The sequence below is a fragment of the Apus apus genome, chromosome 2, assembly GCF_020740795.1.
Source record: "Apus apus isolate bApuApu2 chromosome 2, bApuApu2.pri.cur, whole genome shotgun sequence".
Taxonomy (NCBI): domain Eukaryota; kingdom Metazoa; phylum Chordata; class Aves; order Apodiformes; family Apodidae; genus Apus; species Apus apus.
The window spans coordinates 67,326,721-67,350,008 of record NC_067283.1 but is presented as its reverse complement, the minus strand read 5'-3'; the positions used below and the strand labels follow the sequence as shown (position 1 = coordinate 67,350,008).

The following is a 23,288-nucleotide window of genomic DNA, read 5'->3' as shown; positions in this document are numbered from 1 at the left end:
GACAAATGGCCCACCCATTTATGAGCATAAATAAGGATTTAGTTTTTTAACTTTGAGCACCTAAGAAATTGTATTTCCAGTCTTCATTCATAAAGGTGGAATTCAACATGCAGCAAAGCAGCTTAGAGAAAAGCATACCACTTATATTACAGTTAAAACCACATAAACATGACTCAAAATAAAAACAGTTGGGGAAAAAAGGTCTTACTGGCTCACATCAAAATCAATGTCCCTTTTACTTCTGAGTTCAAGGGGATGGGTTACCCACTCTTCTCCCCACACCCAGACTCAAAAGCATTTTATTTTTCTTTATGCAAATTGTTTTGTTATTTACCTTGGAAGTCCAGCATCTTGTTTTCTTCCTCTAGAAGCTTCATCATTTTATTGTACAGGATATGTTCATCAAATTTCACAGGATCTTAAAAACAACAACAGTGAAACATGTATTGTTTCTTCCTCTAGTATTTCAGGAAACACTATTTTAAACTTTAAATAAAGATATCAAAATTAAAAAGTTAATAAACCACTTGACAAGTAAATGTAGTTTCCATAGTGCTAGTTTCATAGCAGAGGTGACTGTCGTTTTCTTCTGAGTTACGAAAGACAGTTTAAATAAAAAATATATATATAATTTAAGTGGTGAACAACACTATATCTTGATCTGGACTGAAACTGGTTTACTAATTCTGCTAATGAACTAGTTGAAATGACTACTGATATTCAAATTACGAGACAAATTCTAGTTTACTCTTAATGGAAACAAAGTAACTGATTTTTTATATAGTTTTGGATCTATTAGAAATTGTACTTTGCTGTCCATAATACTCATATGTTAGCATGTATGAACAGTCACTACAGCACATTATGAATTCTGATTTTGTGGCTGGTCAGTCATTCAAATTCCCACAAACATTTGCAGATTTTATAAAGAAGCAAGGAACACACACGTACCTTTTTCCATGAGGCCTAAAAATCCTTTCAAGTACCTATAGACAAGGCAAAGTGTTGGAACTAAATTATCTTTAAGGTCCCTTCCAACCCAAATCATTCTGTGTTACTGTGAGAAATTACCACTTGAGACTGTCTTCTTTTCAGATCTCCCAGACCTCTGACTGCTCTAGGTTGTCAGTGAAATAGGTAAGTAGAAGACCAAAACAACCTTCAGTGTTTGACAACTCTTAAGCATTTGACAAAATTTCGAATAATAAATTTTCTTTACCATGGAATTTCAGAGCCAAGTTTTTCAGTTACACTGAGCACTCAAAGAAGAAGGCTTCTGCAAACCTCTTCTGCAAGTACAGAATCTTTCACTTTTTTTAGTGTGTAACATTGAAATATTCCCTTGGTGATGGGGGGAAAGCAAATCCATAGTGGAGTGTTGTTTGTTCTCAGGGCATTATCAACTCTGAAATATTTCCAGAACAAATCTAATTTGTCAAATATAGAAAAGATAATTGCTAATATCTTAATTTCCACAGAATAACCCATTAAAGAATCCCATATGATGAACACATTAAAATTATATTTAACTTCGTATAATAGAGTTAGTGGCTGAAGATTTGCTTTTCACCAGCTATTCTCTTTGGGTATTGGGCCTAACTTGCTTAAGTGTAAGAGGAGTATAACTTTGAAGTGTGCCCTGATTTCTTCATCTTATTCTGCTTTTGTCTCTTGTTAGTGACCAGCTGCTAGCTGGAAAGAGGAGGTAAACTAATATGGTTTCCAATCAGAGGATGACCAGACTTTGAGTTTTGCCTGTTCATCCATCCACTATGTACAAATGTATTTTTACTTATTTAACACTTCTGCAAGGAAAAATAAACCAGACAATTAGTCTGGTTTGTGAGTATCACCAAATCAGACTGGTTGAGGTTGGCAGGGCCCTCTGGAGACCATCCGGTCCAGCCTCCCCGCTCAGACAAGGCCAAGTTGCCCAGAACCATGTCCAGACAGCTTTTGAATAGCTCCAAGTTGAAAGACTTTCTCTTGGCAGAGGTGTTGGTAAATATTGGTGTTAGAACTGCTCTGCAGATGTCAACACAACCAACCTGAGGCCAGTACTGCTGCTAACAAACAAGAGTTACCCCAACCTCTGAGTGACATTTTTGCTGAGGAGAAAAAGGAGGAATATCAAAGGACAGATGCTCACACCTGGATCTTAGGTCTAGCCCAATATGCAAGTGCCTAAAGCCACCTCTCCACTTCCACCCTGAAACTGGATAGACATTCTCAGAGCTTTCCTATGTTCCAGATTAAAAAAAATATATACGTTAATGTGTATCATTCGGCCTTCTTGACACAGGCAGGAAAATGAACAGTTTCTCTTGATGAAAACTACTTCCAAATATCCCTTATGCCACCATGCTATTTGTATATGTTTTTAGGCACACATGTACAGTCACAGAAATTTAATCTCCTTTTCATTCTCTGGATGTGAAGCAGATCATAACTCATGAAGCCTGTTCTTAAGAAGAACCAAGGCAGTACCAACAGACAGAAAATACTTCATTTAAAAACCCTGAGCCAGAAGTTGACTTCCATAGCATGACATTGCTGTCCTATACAATGAATGGAGAAATTAGAGTGGTTAGATGTAATTCACTCTTGATAAATCTTGATTTTTTCCACCAGTACACAAAAATTCAAGTTATTGATGTGCATTAGAGCCTACTTTTCTCAGTCACAAAAGTTTTTATTTATAAAGTTTAAACCTCCAAATTTACTCAAAATAAAAGTTTCTTATGAATTTCAGAAGTGACCTGTTTTGAGACCCTTTATAGTAGACAATTTTTAGGTTTGACTACAGCCACAAGTCTAGAGATTCTCTACATTTCAAAATAAGCACAAGGCATAAAAAAGCACTGGGCTAGGAAGGTAACACAGGAGAACAGTCTTGCGTGATCGGGTTGTTACTGCTTGACAACAGGAGCTAGGCCAAAGCACTCAGTGCATAGCTAAGCACTTCATAACAATGATGTTGTTCTTACTTAAGTCCATGCAAATTCAGGCAGGTCTGTTCCCACCCTTTTTTATCTAAAAGCCATGACAACAAAAGAGAACTTCCTCCACGCACAGGGAGAGACAACACCTCCTGGTTAATCTCTCTCATACCTATGCATAACTTCTGTTCTCCCAGCTCTGCAGTCACACCCTCCCAGTCCTTCCTATCACCCACAGATAGTAACACTAAACATCTCAGCTAAACTGACAGAAAGAAAGCCAAAAGAGCCTCCTCGTGTGCTGGGAACTTTTACAGACTCAAGGGTTTTATTCTGTTAGGCAAACACATACTCAGCTCTGTAATAAAATTGCTCTCCAGGAAGAGCTTTGGAAGGAGGGTTGCAAAACAGCTACATCTTAGTATTCAGTTCTGGACTGTTTCAAGACAACATGGTGTAGACAATGTTCTTGGAGTGTGCTTCATTTTGCTATGGTAGCAGAGTGAATACAGCACAGCCTCACTTTTACCTGTCCATTAACTCACTGTCCTTGATCAAAGACTATGCATTCTGCCTGTCTTGTTCAGAGCTGTTAAGGTTTATAATTTAAATTGTAAACCTCAATATTTAAATAGAACTGCATATGTGATCTTTGTCACCTCATTTTCATGAATGGAAAGGAATATTCTGACACCAAAATTACATACTTAATTCTGCCTCACCTTCTTCACTGACCTCCATCCAACACTGCCTTGGGTTTATTTCCTCATCCATCAACGGGTCAAAGTAATTTCTGCTGTATTCATTTCCTGTGGAAAGCACATGAAGTAAGGGTCAGCGATTATTAGAAGCACATGAACCAAAATGTTAATTTTGAAATCGACACCAGCAAGCAAAGGGGCATTTTTTGCTACTTTATAAGCTTAATTTTTTTAACAAGTCCTCTAAGCCTACTAGTACTGCAATTATCATCTTGTGAAAGGTCAGAAAAGGTAATTCTGGAAACAAGTGCACTTTATGTTACTTTTGCTCAGGAACTAATGAGAAAAATTCTCAAATTTAGATCATTGGAAGATAAGAAAAATTTAAAAATCCAGCCTCCCCAGCATTAGCCAAATTATTCTTGAAACACATTTTACAAGTGAGTTGCCCATGCTGCAGAGAAATTTGCATTTCACAGCCAACTCCTCTAATTTCAACAGGTTTATGTTTCACCACCGAGGTTTCAATGTCTGGTGCATCTTTAATACTGTATTCAACCAAAGAAGTTCTTCATTACAGAGGAGATGCTAGAATACTGCCTCATTAATCTGACCAACTATTATATTCAGTTGGACTAGGTAACTAATCCAAGATTTTGATGGGCTAAAACCACTCATTTTAGCAGCTAGTTTTATCTGCTCTTTAGAAAGCAATCAAATTTACAAAAAGCAGTAATTTGTTAATCTTATCGAGGGTTAACAGCATCTAGCTGCCTAGACGAACTACCAGCAGAAGCCAGAAGAATTTTCTTTACACAAAGGGGGAGTGGGAGCTTTTTCCTCAAAACACACTCTTCCTTCAGCAAAAGTTCTACACACTATTAAAACCATCTTCACATTCATTGGGTTTGCAAACACAGTAAACTATTACTAAACAGAGAAAAAGTAAAATAAATAAGTCTATAACAAATCGAGATCTATATCCTGGAAAATACATAACAGCTAAATGTGCAAGGGGGTTAGTTCATCCAAGATACACTATAGTAGTCTACATTGTATTTGTTCTAGGATCAAAAATAATCCAAGCAGCAGCTCCTTTTCTGAGACTAAATGAAACTTTGATATGAAACTAGGTTTAATTTATATTTCTGGACTGGCACATTTTGACTGTCAGTCTCTGTTCCTTCAATGTAGTAAGTACAAGAACTGAAAATTTGCTTTACCTTGAGGTCTCAATAAAGAAAAAATAAATGAGTTTCATTTTTGTTACTTTATCTGTCAACAACTACTAGGCTGGTATGAATCTTGGCAGTATGTAATCAAAGTCTTATGTACTGCAATAACAGAGCCATTCTACCTTATTCACTGTAATTGTTTTTCTCCAGCACAAAGCACTGTGATGTTATATGAACACCCCCTTCACATGTTGGTAAAATAATTCACCCATGTGCTAAAAAACAAAATGATGATGCATTTCTTCATCCAATTACTTCATAGCTGTAAATGTAAATTGCTGGAAAGTATGTAGCAGCCATATAAGCAATACTCAACTAATACATAGGTTTTTGCACAGTCTTAATATCACAACATCTTTTATTGAATTTTAATACCTCATGTTCTTTATATCCTGTGGGTCTGGTGTGAAACTCTGAGGAGCGGACTTTTGGGCAAATCTTCTGGACAGAATAATTAGCATTTAGGAGGAAGTGTCACATTCTATTTGAGTCTGTGAGGCATGGAAACCATTATTCAAAAAAGAAATACATTGACAAATACGATTAAACAGCTTGCTCTTTGGTCCTCTTTGAAAAAAGAGCAACCCCAACCCTTCTTTGAGGAGTATGAGGTATTTCATCCAGGGCTTTGGCTCTGTCAGAACCACACACAGCTGGAGACAAAGTTGCACAGAAGTAAAAAGAAGGATCAAGCTTTATTTCTCCAGAGCAACGTACACACTTCAAAAACTATGTAGGTAGAATGAGCTGTAAATGCCAGAATCACCTCCCCATGGTGATTTTATAGACAACAAGCAATTTTAAACTGCAGGGCTCCAAAGAAGACTTTTAGTGAGGCTTTCTGCAGTTGAAGTCACTACAAACCTTAGATCACTGCTTTGGAGTTTGTAGGTTGTTTTTTTTTGTCTTTTTCCCCCTCAGTTCGACATACACCTTGAGAACTGGTGTGACCAGGAGGTCTGGGCTCTGGGCAGCTCCTAAGATTTGTTGGGGGCAAGTGGAGTTGCTTTAGTTTTAAAATACAATATTATCAATTTTAGTCAACACACTGCCCAAGGCATTTTGCTAATAACATTTTGTGAGCATGTGAATGGATTACTAATCATTTCATATTTGCTTTTAGAAATATTTGAAAGTGTATAACATGTAAATTAATAGTCCACAAAGGAATTCAAATTGCTCGGATTTGTGGTATAAACACAGCAAAGTAAATGTTAATACAGAGCTTCCTTGCAGGTGTTTTGAACAGTGATGTATAGCTTGGTGCTTTCAGACAGCAAGTTACTAGGAATACCAGATCCTACAAAGACTTGGCCAACTTTAGAAACTTAGGTCTTTGCTGTCATCCAGAGGTTCACTCAAATCCATGAACTCAATTTAAAAAGCTATTTACCCCTCATAAATGTGTTATTTCACATGGAAAACACAACGGCTAATTCAGGAAAACAGAAGTGCAAAACCACAGCTTATCTATAAATTTAAATTAAAATGGAAAGAAGGGTGTTGGCACAACAGTGACCAGGTGGGAATTTATACAGTTTAATTAAAGCAAAAGGAGTTGCTAATAAAATTAGCATAATCCTTGAATTCAGCCCATGGGACTGCACATGTATTACTAGGACTGGATGAAACTCTAAGATGGCTTTTAAGCTAAGATGTCTGTAGTCAATTATCCAGCCTATGTCCTGAGAATACCACAGAAATAGCATGACTAAGCTGTACTTCTAACAAAGTCATCTACTTCACAAAGGGATCAGGTAGCCCATATCAATATCACATCAAAGACAGAGCATGGAATTTGGATGACAGACAATATTTCCATTCATCTTGTACTATTGATGTAGGTTTTTAGTTTAATGAAAGGTAGACAAAACTTGAATTTGCTAAGTGCCTCCTGATCAATACATATATGAAGAAAATGTTAATAGCCAAGTGACTGTCTACTAAAAGCTTGAATAAAATCCAGAAGCATTTGCTTCTGCTTGTTTTCAGAGTGATGCTGGTTCTTAGGGATAAAAGCTGAAATTTTGGCATAAACCAGCTTTCATTAGAAGCCAGAGTGCAGATTACAGTCTGAGCAAACTCACCTAGTTAAATAACAGCTCTTCCCTTTCAGGCAACAGAGTGGTCAACATGTTTCTACCAATGACTTGGTAGAACATTACTGGGCATTACTCAGGCAATTAATAGAAGTCTCTTGAGTAAGATATAATGAGACAGAGGCATCCTGGAAAGATCAAATTCCAGTCTGAGACAGCATTTTAGAATCTTAGAATGGTCAAGGTTGGAAAACACTTTCAAGGTTATCGAGTCAAACCATCCACCCTAGAACCCCTAACCACTAAAACATCTCCTGAAACACCACATCCACCTTGTTTTTTCAACATCTCTAGGGACAGTGCCTCCGCCACCTCCACAGGCAGCCTGTTCCAATGCTGGGGGTTCTTGTGGCCAAAGTGCAGGACCCAACATTCGGCCTTATTGAACCTCATACAATTGGCCTCAGCACATCGATCAAGCCTGTCCAGATCCCTCTGCAGAGCCTCCCCCCTACATGCAGGCAGATTGACATTCCCACCCAGCTTAGCCTCATCTGCAAACTTACTGAGGGTGTACTCTGTCCCCTCATCCAAGTCATCAATAAAGATGTTAAACAGGAGCAGCCCCAGCACTGAGCCCTGGGGAACACCCCTCGTGACCGGCCACCAGCTGGATTTAACTCCATTGAACACAAGTCTTTGGACCTGGCTGTCCAACAGATTCTTTATCCAGCAAAGCATGTGCACATCTAATCCACAAGCAGCCAGCTTCTCTAGGAGAATGCTGTGGGAAACCTTGTCAAAGGCTTTGCTTAAAGTCAAGGTAGACAACATCCACAGGCCTTCCCTCATGCAATAAGCAGGTCACCCTGTCATAGAAGGAGATCAGGTTAGTCAAATAGGACCTGCTCTTCGTGAACACACACTGACTGGGCCTGATCACCTGTTTATTCTGCTTGTACTGCAAAATGGTACTCAGGATTATCTGTTCCATCAGCTTGCATCTGTTCCTTCCAGCTTTTTGACCTGAAGTGCTTTTAAAACACAGTGATACAGCCAGGAATGGAAATCAGTAGTCCTTGCAACTGTCTTAAGTCACGGATTTCAGCAGCAATTCCTCTGTGAACATCATGGTAAATCCTCACTGCCTCTAGTCAACAGAATTGAGTTTATTTCCCTATGGATATTTTTCATTTTACTTTGCAGATACGACCCTTTGGGCAGCCCAAGACTTTGTGTTAGCATATTTTCTGTCTTGTTTATGAGAAGAGTATGTGACTGCATGACCCAAAGAAGCATCTTGGGTTCAGACCTGAGTCCTAAGAGAGGTGCCCACCTCAACTTGGCCAGCAAGAATAAAGACTTAGGCTCAGGAGGAAGGGAAAGGAAGGGTCCCACCTCCTGCATTTCCAACTGCTTCACTTCTTCACCCTTTCTCAAGACATCATGAGTCTTGTGAGTAGCACTGCTGCTCACCTGCTTTCATAAGTCTGTACTTAATTTGCAAAGCTCAGTTTCTGCAGGTTGCTTCTTTGTAGATACAGACCTTTACTTCTAATCTGCATCTAGAAAAAATCTACTAAGAATTACAAAAAGTTATTCAAAACAACTAAAGCATAATAGAGCAGAAAAATCCTACCCCCTTAAAAAAAAATCCCGACAAATACAGAAGTGAAGAAAAATTGAAATCATTAACCGAAATAGCATAACAAGTGAGAGTTCCTGAACGTGAAAAAACTGACTGGATTTCCAGTGAGCTGGTAGCTTCTTAATTGAATTAAACTTAGAACTGGAAAACAATTTAGGAAAGTTTGAAACTTTTACAAGAAAGCAGTTTGAATTTTTATTCCAAAATTTTCTGTTGTTAGATTTACTCACATCTAAATGTTACGAAGAGGCTAAAAACAAAACTTCAGTTTTGAAGAACACAGTGAATTGATATGTAATCCATAAAACAAGGTTAAGTCTCCATTCCCATTTTGGTAAGAAAAAAACTGAGATTTAAAGTTAACCAAATGTTGTCCTTTTAGTTTGGATTTTTTATTATCATTATTGAACAATGATATGTTCACCTCAGCTCACAGCCATTGCAAATGCCTTTAATTAAATTTATATGGGGCAATCTAGGTTGTATAGAAGCTGAATACCTTAATTCAGATATATCATACTATTTTAGATTTACATCTGGAATTATTTTCTATAAGTATAGATACATGTTATATATTTTTTTAGGTTTTGTGCTTCCTGGGAAGTACAAAATTATTCCAGATCATCACCAAATACATGGAGGTGTGTGTGTGCGTGCAGAGAAGAGTGCATAGAGCTTCAAATTGTCACGAGTACCAGGCAGAATTCGATGAAAAATTACATGTTTATGGCATCCTCAAACGGAAAAGCATGAAACAAGTGAATGGACAGTAGATTATATCTTTAAAACACAGCTTGTTAAATGCTGCCATCACCGGGAAACTTCTCAATGTGTAAAAAGTTTTAAAGGTATCGTATGTCATTTTCCTTATCCTCAGTGGAGACCGTAGGTAATGAGTAAACCACATAACTGTGTCTTATGTTTATATTGCAAGCCTTGAATAAACTCACTTGTCAGCTTTGACAGGATGCTGCTGGCAAAGGGGCTGCTCGTGAACCTGAGCAACACAGACCACGCTGCTCCTTCCTCAATACATAGAAAAACCACACTCACAGCACCCACTTATTTTTCTCCCCCTACTCCACTCCTAGAATATTTACCACATTTGCTGCTGTTTAAACAAAGGTACAGCATGGGAATTACTTTTTCCTTTTTTTTTTTCCTGTAGGCAGAGGGCATCGTGCCAAGGGCTGCCAGTTTGAGACCTGCTGATTTTCCTGGGGAAACAATGTTGGTCAAAGGCCTGAGAAAGATTTACTGATGATGACAGAGTTCATTTAGGAATGCTATTAGATAATGTGACACACGTCAATGGGGAAAATGGATACTGAGTACTCCCAGGCTCGGCTGGTCCTGCTCTATTCCAGAGAGGGAACTTCCCAAATTTTGAGCATTCAACAGCACTATTATGAAGCAAATTATTTTCAAGTGTAATAAATTAGCTTTAAAAATATATATCCAGTCACCTTCTGAAAGGGTATTTCCCAATTATAAAACACATCCATTCTTCACAATTCTTCTCCCCCTACCTTTCACAAATTCAATTTTGGCACATTACTTAGATGAGTGGTACAGTATCCCTGTTGTTGAAATTGCATGCAATGGATCACGTTTTGCACACTACATTACACCTTGTGCCGTTCTGCTGATTTCAATTGGATTACACATTGTGTAATTCAACGCAAAATTACTTCCAATGACAACCCTTTTATTCCTATGCATACATGGTGATCCATCATGCCCTGCATACTGGTTTTGGCATTTCCATTTCAAGTCCCTGTTGGAATCAGAAAGCATGGAACCTCATACACAGAACTTGAATTATTGGATATAAACTTTGCCATTTTTTAAGAAAAAAAAGGGCACAGTTTTGATTCATAGTTCTAGTCCTATCCTTTATGCAAATCATTGTGTCCAATGCAAATAGCCAGTGCCACAGGCTCCAGTTTCCTTCATGTGCAGTACAAATGTGAGTTTCCAACAGATGCTCCTTTTTTTCATATGCACTTACTCTCTCTCCAGTGGGTACCTACCACCTCTCTTTGGAATGAAATTAAACCCTGTTCAAAAAGCTTCAGCCCTTGTTTCTCTGTAAACAGGCCGAATTTGAAGCACTCGCTGGTATTTTTCTCAAGTTGATACCCCACATGGCTCCTTAACAAAGCCCTTGTTTTGTCTGCTTTTTCCCAGGTCAAGGTCCTTGCCCACACACACTCTTGAGCAAGAAAGGGCTTGTAGTGCCATGCTGCAGTTAAACCACCTTCAGCAGTAAGAGTTCCGTAGCAAAGGCTTCTCTTCACTTCTGCTTCTGATAAAGTGCAGAACTGCTCTATTTTACAGTGAGATTTTCCCTGCAGGATGTACACAGCACCATGTTAGATAAATCCAGCCTAGCTCTGCAGCTGGGAGGTGGTGCAGCAAAGTGCCACATGGAGACACTAATTTTCTCCCAGAAGCAGTATAGCCATGGTAATGCCATGCTGTACCTGGGCTAATTAGAAGAAGAGTTTCTGGTCTTCAATTCAAAGAGCTTTCTTTCCCTCCTTCTTTTTTTCCCCTCAAATGTTGTTAATCTCTGTGGGCAAATTTATTGGAGCATGATATGAGATGTTAACAGTGCCTGTTGCAGATAAAATGGTAGAATTAATTAGAGCATTTGATTTTAGAAGATAATCTAGTTTTGAAAAAAGATTTGTGTATTGGGGATGATAAGAGGGGAAAAATGAAAGCTTCTCATCATCTGGAGACAATTTTGACTTGAATCATCAACATCTAGGGTCAGACTGCCTCTAGCCTTTGTACAAGTGTGCAGGATACAGGAGAAAACAATTAGCCTTTCTTTCATCTTCCGTGCAAAATCAACAAAGCATCAATGTCTCCAAAGGTGTCTAGGCAACCACCAGGTACAAGACAGACCACACATTGGGAGTGTATGCTCAAAAAACCCCTTGCTGTCTTCTGCAACATGCATGCATGGTCGGCATCCTAGAAAGATTACAGTCTGATTTGTTCTGACACATATTCCCTCTGCATGCTTGGACTGGCTCTTCTCAGGATTAGTTGGACCAAATCTATGTAGCTTGGTGGCTGTAGTGAACGCTAAATAGTACAAACTGTTATAAGCCACTTGCACATTTTCTGATCACAACAGCTGAGGACAAAATGTATCAAATGCTAAAATAGATTAACATTTGTTTTATAGGCCTATGTTAAAATGCTAAGTACCACAGGCCAGTGTTAAGGGATTGGTTGTGGCATTTATCACCCATCTGAAGCTGAGCAACTGGCCTCCTGTTCTGCTGTCAGCCAAAGACAGCATATTCCTGGAGGTCTGATGCTTCCATCATGACTGTTTGCTGGAAGTCCTTTGCTAGAAGTCCTTTTCTGAGCAGAGGCTTTACCAAGCCAGCCTCAACATTAGGACACTCACCGAAGTGTTTTGGGTTTAAACCCCTGTGGAGAAAACAGAAAATCTGAATCTGGCTCACCTGGAGACCAGATGCCTAGAAACTGAGAAACAGGTAGGCATGGGTTCCTATCACTTTGGGTTTGGATGATCTAACGCCCAGACATTTTTCCGAGGGAAATTGGTTTATTAGACCTCCTGTAGGGTTGGCCAAAATGAAAATTTCTGGCAAATCCACTATTTGCTGAGGCGAAGAAAGGCAAGAGGAATTTGTTGGATTTAGCCGCAAGGGAACTTTCACAAAAAATATATTGCACAATTTGACAAAGACAAGACCACTGCTAGATGACCTTAACTTCACAAGCAATATGTGAAAGAAATGAAGGTGATAGGAGAGATCAGCAAAGAGTCAGCATAGAATTAAGAAGACAAAATAAGGTAGAAGCTGCTGCAACCAATTAGTTGGCTGAAAATCAGGAGATTAATCTGAGTAAATAGTCAGCCGGTTCCCCTGGGTAACAATAACATTCAACAGCAGTGCCAGGTCTTCATCATAGAAGATTAATGATGGAAAGCATACTATCAGAAAGTTACACAATGGCCTATTCCTGAGCAACAGTCTACTAATGATGAAAAAATACGGAATATTGTCCATCATGGGAAATATGACAGTGTGAGACTCAGAGTGGACTAACAAATAGAACAATGGACTAGGGATCAGATGTTTTATTTCCATCATGGGCCTTCAGAGCAACTGCAGATAAAGCCTCTTCGCTCTGCCTCAGTTTCCCCACAAGAAAAACATGCAGGAGCCTTGCACTTAGAGTCACATGAACAGTCCCCACCAGTCTGGTTTGAAAGGTGAAAAAGACTGGAAAAAATACTGGAAAGTTTTCCTCAGTTTCCTTAAAACAAGAACTGGTTCACAAACTTTTCTTTTGAGATGTTCTAGTTCCCAAAGAAAGAGAATGGAAAAGTCAGTATAGCACAAACACACCTGTGAATTAAGCTGTTTAGAGGGCAGATGCAGGCAAGTTGCAATACCATGGACCTCTGCACTAGCTATTTCATCCCCAAGTAATGTGTACTTTGCACAGCAGCCTCCTATGCAGACATAGCCAAATTCCAGGAACAGGTTTTAAGGCTGTCTTGAACACTCAGCTGACAATTCACACACCTCACTGGTATCCTTAGCATGGAGGTGTACGAGAAGACACCTCAAAAGTAGGTGGAGTTTTTTCTAGAGAGCTCTTCCCTCCAGTAATTGCTGACAGAGGAACAGCCTGAAACATTGTTGCAAGACGGAGGAAGTGATAGCACCCCTCTAGCTATTACTTGCTGCCATTAACAACATGGACGATGGGTGTAAAGATAATGGAAAAGCAGTGCCATCTCCATGCCCTGCCTTCAAGTGCATAGCCTGAAAATCCAGCCTGATGTTTATATAGCATTTTGAACCTGTAATCTACTAAATGCTGTGATTAAATAATTGTGCTTAAGGTTATAACTGCTTTTAAATTGTACAGTTTAACACCAAGTGTTAGAATTGACAAATGTAATTCCCCATTGAGTAACCAAGTCTAAGCCTGGGGGCTGAGAGCTAGAAGAGCACCCAATGGTTCTGCAGAGGAGGAAACCCCAAAAGGAGTAATACTCTATTGGCATCTGGGGTAGAAAAGAGGGGGGGGAAAGGTGAAAGGAAGCCATGAAGGGTCCTAAAACACGTTTATTTTAAACAGGCTGTGGTGCTGTGCTTGGCAGGAATTTTCCTTAAGGTAAAGGAAGCCTGGCAGGAGGTGGAGAAGGGAGTGCCATTTCACTCACATAGTGAAGATTACAGCAACAAGCCATGCCAGTGTGTGTGGGCACTCCCTCCTAGAGATGTATCTTCCAGCGTGAAGTGAAAGTCTTGCCTTCTTGGAGTGTGGGGAGAGACTTCTGTGTCAAAGTCTCTCCTGTGAACTGCACAGGGGCTCCTGAGACCTGAGGGGTAGGGGAGAGGAAGCTGTGAAAGATTTCCCTGTGCTAGAAAATGATGGTAGTTTTCAACACCATGTGTTTTGCTGTGAGGTGCAATGACAGCAGCTATGAAAACTGGCTATGAACATGGAGCAAAGCAAAGGCAGGAAAGTTCAAGGAACCTATCCCGTAGCCTCATGTCTCTGATGGTTCCAAACCAATGGAGATTGCCACCAAAAAGGGTAGAGCTATCTGTAGGTCTAATCTTTGCAAAGACTGTGAAACACATCCATTTATACATTACTACACCCATGTGATACTGTACTTACTTATTTGGCTTTTCCTTTTCCCTCTTTAATGAAGTACAGTTACACTTGGGAACAGGGAAAATTAGCTCATGAAGTACCAGAAGGTTTAGTTCCACTTTTCTCCAGGTTTCTGGTCAGTCTTGAAGCTGTTCTTTTATTAGAAGCCCCTTATAAATTTGAACTGGCCCCTGTGACTGTCAAACAAGCCCTGACATAAGTTAGACTAAGAATAATTTAATGCAAGTTTGGACCAGATGATCTCTAGAGGTTTCTTCCAATCTAGACTTTTTATGATGGTATAAATGGATCATTATTTTTTTAATAGCTGCTTGACTTAGAGGGAGAGCTATGCAAATAACTGATCTTTTGGTTAACTGGATGAACAGAAGGTCAAAGAGGGAGACACAGTGTTGAGAAACAAAATTTTCCAACTCTCAACAAGATTTCCTCTCCCATTACAGAAACAGCAGTGTAACAAGCCATTGCATTCCAGGCGAAATGTAACAATTTCTAATCATTTCACAAAGATTATATTCAGTTAGGGTTTTTTGAACAAAATGCTACTTAGGATGAAAAATCAAAATGTTTAAAAACACATTTCAGGCTTTTAAAAAAAAAATGTGTTGTTTTCTTGAGGGAACTATTCATGAATTTCTGAAGAGGCGAGTTGAAAGCGTGGATAGTCTCCAGCAAGCCCGACTTCATTTTTTGCCAGATAGACTATTTCATTAAAAAACAATCAATCCCTTTGTCTGCTTAATCACTGTTCTGACAGGCTGCAAAGGAAAGACGAAGAATTCCTGCTCCGTGTGGTGCTGCAGAGAGTCACATGGAGGCTAAATGGAAAACCAAACCTAATTTTGCAAGGGGCCGTTAGGAGCCATGGGCTCTCCAGTCTCACAGGGATAAAATCTTAACACAACAAGGTCCAGCTCTTTAAAAGCAAATGCCTGATGTCCTGCTCACCAGCCCGTGCTTCCCTATTTAAATACCTGATCTGGCACACAAAGGTACTTTGCGAGCAGCATCCACACTTGCAAGTTTAATGGGAAATGCTGAGTGATCAGGACATTTCAAAGCCATACCAGTTACTTCGGCACCTAGGGAGGTCTTGAACCTTGGATACACAGTTGCATGTTCATGGATGCACCCAGTCCACTTTAAGTTAATAAGACTACACATTCCAAAAAAGTAGAGGCTCTTTGTGGATATTTAGGGAAGATTTTGAGTCTGACTTCAAGCTTTTTTGCTCTAATGTTAAATCTTGTCCCAAGATCTTCCTCATAAAGCTCACAAAATGCCTTTAAATTCTTCTCTTCACCTTCTTCATCACTGGATTACTAAGTAAAAATAACCATTCATCATAACATTCAGAAATCGTAATAATTCAAAATGCAATAATTAAATCACAGATTAAAAGATAACAAACCTCTGCAAAAGCAAAACTGACATCGGTGAGGAACCTCATAGGTTGTTTGAATAAACCCAAATAATAAACAGAAGTTATTTCCTGAAGCGGTGACTCTTTTGGGTGCTGCATTAAAGCTGATCTTACAAGTCAGGATCGCTCCCCTGGCCAAGCCAAGCAAACAGAACTCTTCTTCAAGCATCTGAGCAACAATGGCTGAACAAAATAACGAAAGATGAAGCAGAGGCAAGATACGGATTGACTGAGTGAATACGGGACACCTAAGGACAACCATCAGTCATGGACCTGTAAGCTGTTTAAAACTACTCAATGCTCAGGAGCCAGCAAGGAAGCATCATCTCTGCACTTGGGCCGTCCACAGTGCCTCCCAAGCCCAATCCAACATACACAAACTACAGGAGAAGGCTGCCAGGAGAGCCTGCTCCCTGTCGTCTCCACGCTCTTGCTGAGGGAGGACCCCCACATAACCTGCACCCCCCATCATGGGGAGTAATTTGATCAAGGAGACAGAACCCAAGGATCTAAATATTTAGACAGCCAGTGTTGTCTGCAGTATTTTCATTTCCCATCCAGGGCTTGCAGGGGTGCCTGTTTGGACACGTTGGGACAGACACGCCTGGCACAGGCCACGGAGCATGCGGGTTGGATGGGGAACACAAGAGCTGTCGCTGTGTTTGAGGTTAATCAGGTTTGATGTCTCACCTCTTGGTTCAGCATGGGCTTGCAGCCCGAGTTTTTGTTGATGAGCTGCAAGGGTGCTATCTGGCTTGTCATGTCTAATAACTTTCTCTTCTGAAGGCTGATACGCTGAAAGATCTGTGCTGCTGATGTTAAAAGCTGGATTTTCAATGCCTTCTGTTGCTGCTTTCTCTTCTTTTACTACAGAAAAACAAGGAGGTCAGAAGAGCACATTATAGCCAAGTGTATTTCAATGACAAGCAGAAAATTCCTTCTAGTAATTCCTTTGCTGAAAGACTCAAGTGTATCGTCCTCAAATGTCGCCAAAACAGAATTAGGTTAAAATTAACTCTAAAAAAAAAAAAAAAAGAATAAATGATTAAAATAATTACAAATTGCACCCTGACAAGCAAGAGCAAAATTTCGCCCACAGCCATTTGTCTGTAATTAGTTAATTAATCCTTACACAAATTATGAGCAATAACTCATCAAGCAAGGCTCACCCATCAGAAATTCAGCCGACTTGGATTTCTTCTGCTTAGTTTGCTTCAGAGCCTTCTGCTGGAACTTCTGGAGGGAAATTGTTAAATGAATAAATTAGCTAAAGAACGAAGATCATCCTTTATGATCCACAACTAACACAGTATTTTAAATATGGGATGGCATTGAAATGTCATTTAATTTACATCTCTGCTAAAGGGGTCAAACACTAATTGAACAACAGAAGTGGAAGAATTAAATAAAATAGGAAAAGAAAAGTTAAAACAAATGCCAAATGAAGGTCACATTAAAATACTTTGGTTTCTCCTAATATGAATTAACTCAAAGAAACCTCAACAAATGAAGAACATTATAAGATTTGTCTTTACAGTACACATTTAGCAGCAACTGCTTTATTTCACTTGCAGAACTGCAGTGCTTCATTTAGAAAAGTTTGGTTATGCAGCATATTTCTAGACAGACTTCCCTGACATTCCCCGTTCTCTTAGTTTCTAGGGCCACTTATATAACCAGTGCATTTGTTCTTCACAGAGCAGCTAAAAATGAATGAGCTCTACCCTTTCACATGAGCCAATAAAATAAAAATAACTCCAAAACCATTTACAACGAGATGTCACAAAAGAGAGATTGCAGTCCAGGGTAGAGGGGAAGCAGGACTCATTAACACGATGAAAAGTTCGTTTAGTATCAGAGACGCCAAAAACAGTTACAGTGAAAACAAATAGCAGGAGATCTTGAAGGACTTAAACGCTGGCAAGTTCCGTGTTAATTCCCAGGGGGAAGCAAGGATCAAAAGAAAAAAAATATGGTCACATTAATACCACCAGGAAGGCCTAAGTGCTAAACACCATCATTGGTGAACCTTGAGCAAGGGAGTCACACGTGGGCTCATGTGTGGCTACAGACCCCTATAAACAGATGCTAACAGTGAAAGCAGGCAAAGACTACCTAAAGTAAATCACATCTTGGAGTATTAATCAAAGCCAAAACCAAAGTTAAAAAAGAAAAAGAAAAAACCCAACCAGTTCAGAACCATTTGTTTTCAAATGTCACATGGCACTTCTGAAAACAGCATTATTTTTTTCAAGCCAGTTGCTTAATTGTCCAGTGATAAAGACCACTCCTGGCAACATAGCTCCTGGAAGCTGTCAATACCAAAGGATTAATTACAAGAATCATTGAAAAATTGTAATTTTTACAGCATCCATCATTCCCATTTGATTGTGAGTGTCAATTTCCAGTAAAAAACAGCACTTGCAGCAGACACAATCAATAAATCTGTCAAAAATAACTGAACCATACCACTGACAGATTAATATAGATGTTAATATTCTCATATAAATATATACATACACACATGCATATATGCACACACGCATATGTGTCATTCTGATACCAGTGGACTTCCTCTAAAGTAAGACTATTACCATACTAAAAAGAAAATATTTGTAAAAATGACCAGACATGTTCTGGGAGCTATCATAAACAAACACCGTAACATAAATAATTCCTACAAGCCACATGCAGTACAAATGAAGTTAATGATAATTTTGACAGGAGCTTAATAGGTTCAGAAATTCACCTTTCTGCTTCTGGTTTTTCCCCAGCTGAAAAATCTTTCAAAAATACATATTGTCTCAGTTAGCGTCTTTAGACTTGTATCACTTTTGCAATATTAAAGCATTGCTGTATTTCTGCATTCCATAAAATTTCAGTTGAGTCAGTTTTAAAGATTCCAGCAGTATTTGTAACACTGCTGTGTGATAATTGTTCTTATTGCCCTGTGTATAAACACTACACAAAACCTCACACCTCATGTTAACAGCTAAAGAAAACATGTAGATAAAAAATCCAGGACAAATTTTCAGCTGGTGTAAATCACTATACATCCATAACTGATGGAATTAAGGTGATCTGCTTTGCATCCTATGTATTTCTTCTGCAAGTCAGATTTCCCTAGCAAAACCAATTGTGGGCTGTATCAGCCATAGCCAGCTTTAAATTGTCATAGTGTGTAAACTGCATAAGCTCCTTTCACAGCAAGAAGGAGAAAAAGCATTGCTCCTCCCCCATATATAATAAAGATGAATAGTGGGTTTTGATATTTTGGAGTGGTGTTGTGTGTGTTTGGGGTTTTTTTGGAGTGTTGTTTTGGGGTTGGTTTTTTTTTTTTTAAGTATTCGGTATAGTTAGCACCCATTTTTTAATTTTATTTTTTTAAAGAATGCAATAGATTCCATTATTTGGCACTTCACACCCTCAAACAGTATTTTTAAGTAGTTGATGTAACAGGATTGTGATGCCTACTTACTTATAAAGAACTTCAAATGAAATGGTGTCCTTGTCCCTTAGTGTGATCGGGTTTTGAAAAGGTGCCTTTCATGAGTTCGTATTTTTAGAATGAATGCAACACGTAATTTTCAACTGCAGAGAGGAGTTCTTCCAGGGTTACTTCTTAATATAACTGAATAAGGGAGCATTTTGGTGGTGGTCTTTGTGTAATCAACACATGTTCTTATCATATTGTGTTTCAGAGGAAATTAGAAGACATTTTCCTTTCATACCTACTTCCAGCCAATTTCCTCATCCTTCTTTTTTACACATGAGCACCTTTAAGTAGGGTAAATTACACTCTTTCTTCCCTCCCCCCCACCCTTAATTTTAAGTTTCCTTCCCCAGCCCCCCTACCCTTATACTTTACCTTCTCATCAGAGAACAGACAGGAAATTATACAGTGGCATTTTATATTCACATTACCATTAGTCACTAGTAGTTTATGTATTTATGCAAATTTATGTCTAAATCAATTATTCTTTAATCAGTTCACACATACCTGCAAAACTTCAACTTCCAACAGCAAATTAAATAAAACTTTCAGTGACCATTTGCCATATTTGCTGCCCATGTCCAGTTGTGCGAGTGCACCTAGATGAATGCACATGAATGCACGTCTGTACAGAAAGCCACCACTCTAATCACAGAGCATTATCCAAAAATAAACACATAAAAAGCATGCCTACAAAGAAGTTACACAAGAACCTCAAACGATAAAAAGGCTGTGCTCATTTACACTTGTGGTGAAGGTGGGCCAGTTTGCATCTAGAAAAAATACATGACAGACCTGTCCATCCACAACCAGCACATAGCAAGGGGATGTCCTTTGCTTGCAAAGTCAAGTTCGAAGGGTGCTGCTGCTGCTGGCAGCAAATCTGCAAATCTCCACCAATGTTGGTGAAAAACAAAAATTCCTGCCTTTTAATTTTTAGGGGTTTTTTTCTGAAATTCCTTTACACTTTGAGTGTGCTGCACAATGGCAAAGACAAGGAGATTTAGAAGTGTCTGAGCACAGTGCAGACTAATCACTATGTCATTCAAAAAGTGACCTAAACCTTTAAATGCCTTTTTGCATGCCATCGCCAGTAAAATGCACCGCCTGCTTTCTGATACCAGTGGAAACAAAGGAAACCAGGAGTACCAGAACCTGCCGTACCCGGGTCTGCGGGAGAGCAGCAAGAGCCACAACCACAGCGGCAGCAGCAACGGCGAGGGAAAAAACCCTCATTTATAACCAGTGACAACTAAAACCTATGAAGTTTTTAAAAGAATGTGATTGTTGTCAAAAGGAATTGGGTACAACAATGCTGCGTTCAGCTCTGGTTCCACTCAAAGCCGTGGCTGAGGGGCTCTGGGAAAGCTGCTGGAAGGCTGGTGGGCACAGACCAGCAAGAAAGTGAATTTTGCATACTGTACGGATCATCGCTCAGTTCAGGGCAGTCATATTGAATCTGTGATCAACCAATTGTGCTTCATGAAACCGTCAGCCCTCATTTACGTCTAGCTGTTTTCTTCTGTCCTGCTGTAAACAAGCTCTGCTCTGAGCTGTCTCCCTACCCTTATCTGCTTACGAAGATCACACAGACAGACCTCATCAGCAGCCTTAGAGTTAAAGTTAAAGTTACTGCTTCCAGACAGCAGTCCCTATGCAAGCTGGAAGTCAAAAAGAAGAGCAACTTTGGAATGACAGAGTTTTAGTTCCTTTTAGGAAATGCATACCTTAGATTCATACACATACTGGCATGTTATGTCTCTTTCATGAAATTAAATTAGGTGTTCCTAATATGAACAACTGTTTCTAACATCAGCAAACTAGCTCAGCAGATTCATCCATGGTTTTGTTTATGGGTTGGTTGTTGTTGGGTTTGTGTTTTTTTTTCCTTTGGGGCCTTGTTTGAATACAGCCTAAATGAGAAGTAGCTGGAAATATTGTCAATCTGGTAGAGCTCCAAGAACCTAATAATGCCTGAAATGCTCTGAGGAGTGTAATGATGGTAAACAGGAACAGGTATGTTGGCTTCTGTTCTCATTCACTTCAGCGAGAGCATTAGCTTTTCAACATAAAGCAGAGCACAGTTTTCAGAGAGCAGTTCTCTTGCATAGAAAGGGATAGAGCCTTACTAAAAATGTATTCCTCTGCGAATGCCTGCACAAATGCTTTAGTTGGTATTTACAGCATTTAATTCTTGCAACCAGCTGCTAAGTCCCTGTTAAGGCTTTCCTTTATGCAGCAGGAGCTGGAATCTTTTCCCTTCTCCTAGCCTATTACTTTGTCTGTTTAAGGGATGGCAGCCAAAGAGGAACAGCTTGTGATTTGCACCTGTCTGCTTTAAGTACTCCATGCTAGATTTTGCAGAGAGCAAACTCTTCATTGCTAATGAGAATGACACTTAGGAGGGTCAAACATTTTTTAGCTGACTTTGCAGCAAGTGATAAATAAATAAACAATTGCCCACTTCATTTAAACCTGTTCTAGCTAGAGAACGAGACTGAAAGAGAAGCATTGTCAAAAAAGAGCAGCTCAGTCTGTAGGTGGACGATGTAACTCCATGTGCCTAGTCTAATACAACACTGGGCACAGACCAACATGACTGAAGCTGCACACCACCCACGCAGTAGCACACAGGACAGCTTTTGCTTCTTACCCCTAGAAAATTCAGGATTGTTTCAGAAAACTACCTGGGTTGCCTTCTGGGGACTCACAATATGCTTTGCCACCTGTAGGAACAGGCCTATGACAAAATTTTTCTGAGAATTCAAAATAAATACATCCTTCACTCCTGATCCAGAAGTGCAAGCACTGCCATGCAGAGATGCACTAGGTGGAGTGTGAAGCAGGGAAAGTGTACGTCAAGCCAAGAATCCTGGTGTGATCTTTCAGCCTTACCTAAGCTACCTTGTAGCATGTTTGCTTCTTGCTAGAAAACAGGCATTGGCACTTTCAGTCAGCTGTGGTATCACCTAAAGAAATAACAATTACTCTGGTATATTAGTTTAGTTACTTATAAGCAGTCTTTTTTCTTGCTTGTTCTTAAAATAGAAAAGCCCTCAAAAACTCAAGCTACAGAGCTGATGACAAGAACAAAAATGCTAGAGGAAGGGGGATGGGAAATAGAAGGAAAATATAGCAAAACAGAATTTATTAAAGAAAACATTGGTGCTGCATTTTGATGTCATAAATTGTCCCCATTTGCACTTCCTGTTTAAACAATAACTAACATGATGGTGGGTTAAATGAAGTTGAGATTGTCACAAACATCGCCTCACTAGTAATTAATGTAGTTTAATATGGTTGTTGGCACACATCTCACATGACAGATAATGTTCCAACATGTCACTGATAGGACCTTTCAGCAGAGCTTTAGGAGATCTACCAGGCATTGCTGAGGTTGGTTAGGTCAAAGGGTTGAACCATGTGTAATTCAGAACAGAGGAGGTCCCACGGTCACTCCACAAAAACAATTACACTACTTATTTCACTCCCTCCCTTGCCCGAAATTCACAAGCCTCACAGTTTCAGCGCAGTCAATCTTGCTCTGCCCTGGGGCTATGAGCCACATGAAAATATGTGGTGCTGTGTTTATAAATCTAATCAAAAATAGAAACAGTAGACAAGCACAATGAGGTCCTCCTATGGATCATGGGAATTCTCTAAATTCTGAAGGCACTTTTGTTTAACTTCTGTGGGCCTTCTCCTACCATTACATTGTCTGGTACTCTCGTTAATCATCCTGTTGACTTGTCAATGATATAAAAAGGAGCCTACACGTCTGCTGACTTGCCTCCCATCACACTACAAATAATATTATGAAATAGCAATGCAATAGGCCCTTTAATTTTTCTGGTTTAAAGCATGGTTTTTCTTCACTTACCTCTTTCTCCATGCCAGGCTGCCCTTTTTCAGACCTGCCGCAGAAAACGCTTCCTGCTGCAACAAAAGAGAGGGAGCACATCTGAATTCTCAGTTTGCACACAGTCATTAATACCCCTAGGTTTAACACACAGACTTGCAGGGCACCAGTCTAGGTGCCAGGGTGGTGGGGCAGCAAAGGGGGACGTCTTTTCCTGCTGCTCCTGCTTTGCCAAAGGAAGGATATAGTGCTGACCCTCT

At 39.5% G+C, this 23,288-nt stretch overlaps 1 protein-coding gene across 1 annotated transcript in view; it reads right to left on the bottom strand.

Annotated features, from left to right (window-relative positions):
• LOC127380772 (orofacial cleft 1 candidate gene 1 protein homolog) overlaps positions 1–23,061 on the bottom strand; it is a 29,340-nt gene extending 6,279 nt beyond the window's left edge. Inside the window, exons 1-5 of the mRNA XM_051610250.1 lie at positions 23,050–23,061; positions 16,846–16,912; positions 16,367–16,543; positions 3,662–3,748; positions 335–418 (exon numbers count right to left, since the gene is read on the bottom strand). Coding sequence (XP_051466210.1) covers positions 335–418; positions 3,662–3,748; positions 16,367–16,543; positions 16,846–16,912; positions 23,050–23,061 — 427 coding nt within the window. The remainder of the gene's footprint in view (positions 1–334; positions 419–3,661; positions 3,749–16,366; positions 16,544–16,845; positions 16,913–23,049) is intronic.
• Between the last annotated feature and the right edge of the window lie 227 nt (positions 23,062–23,288).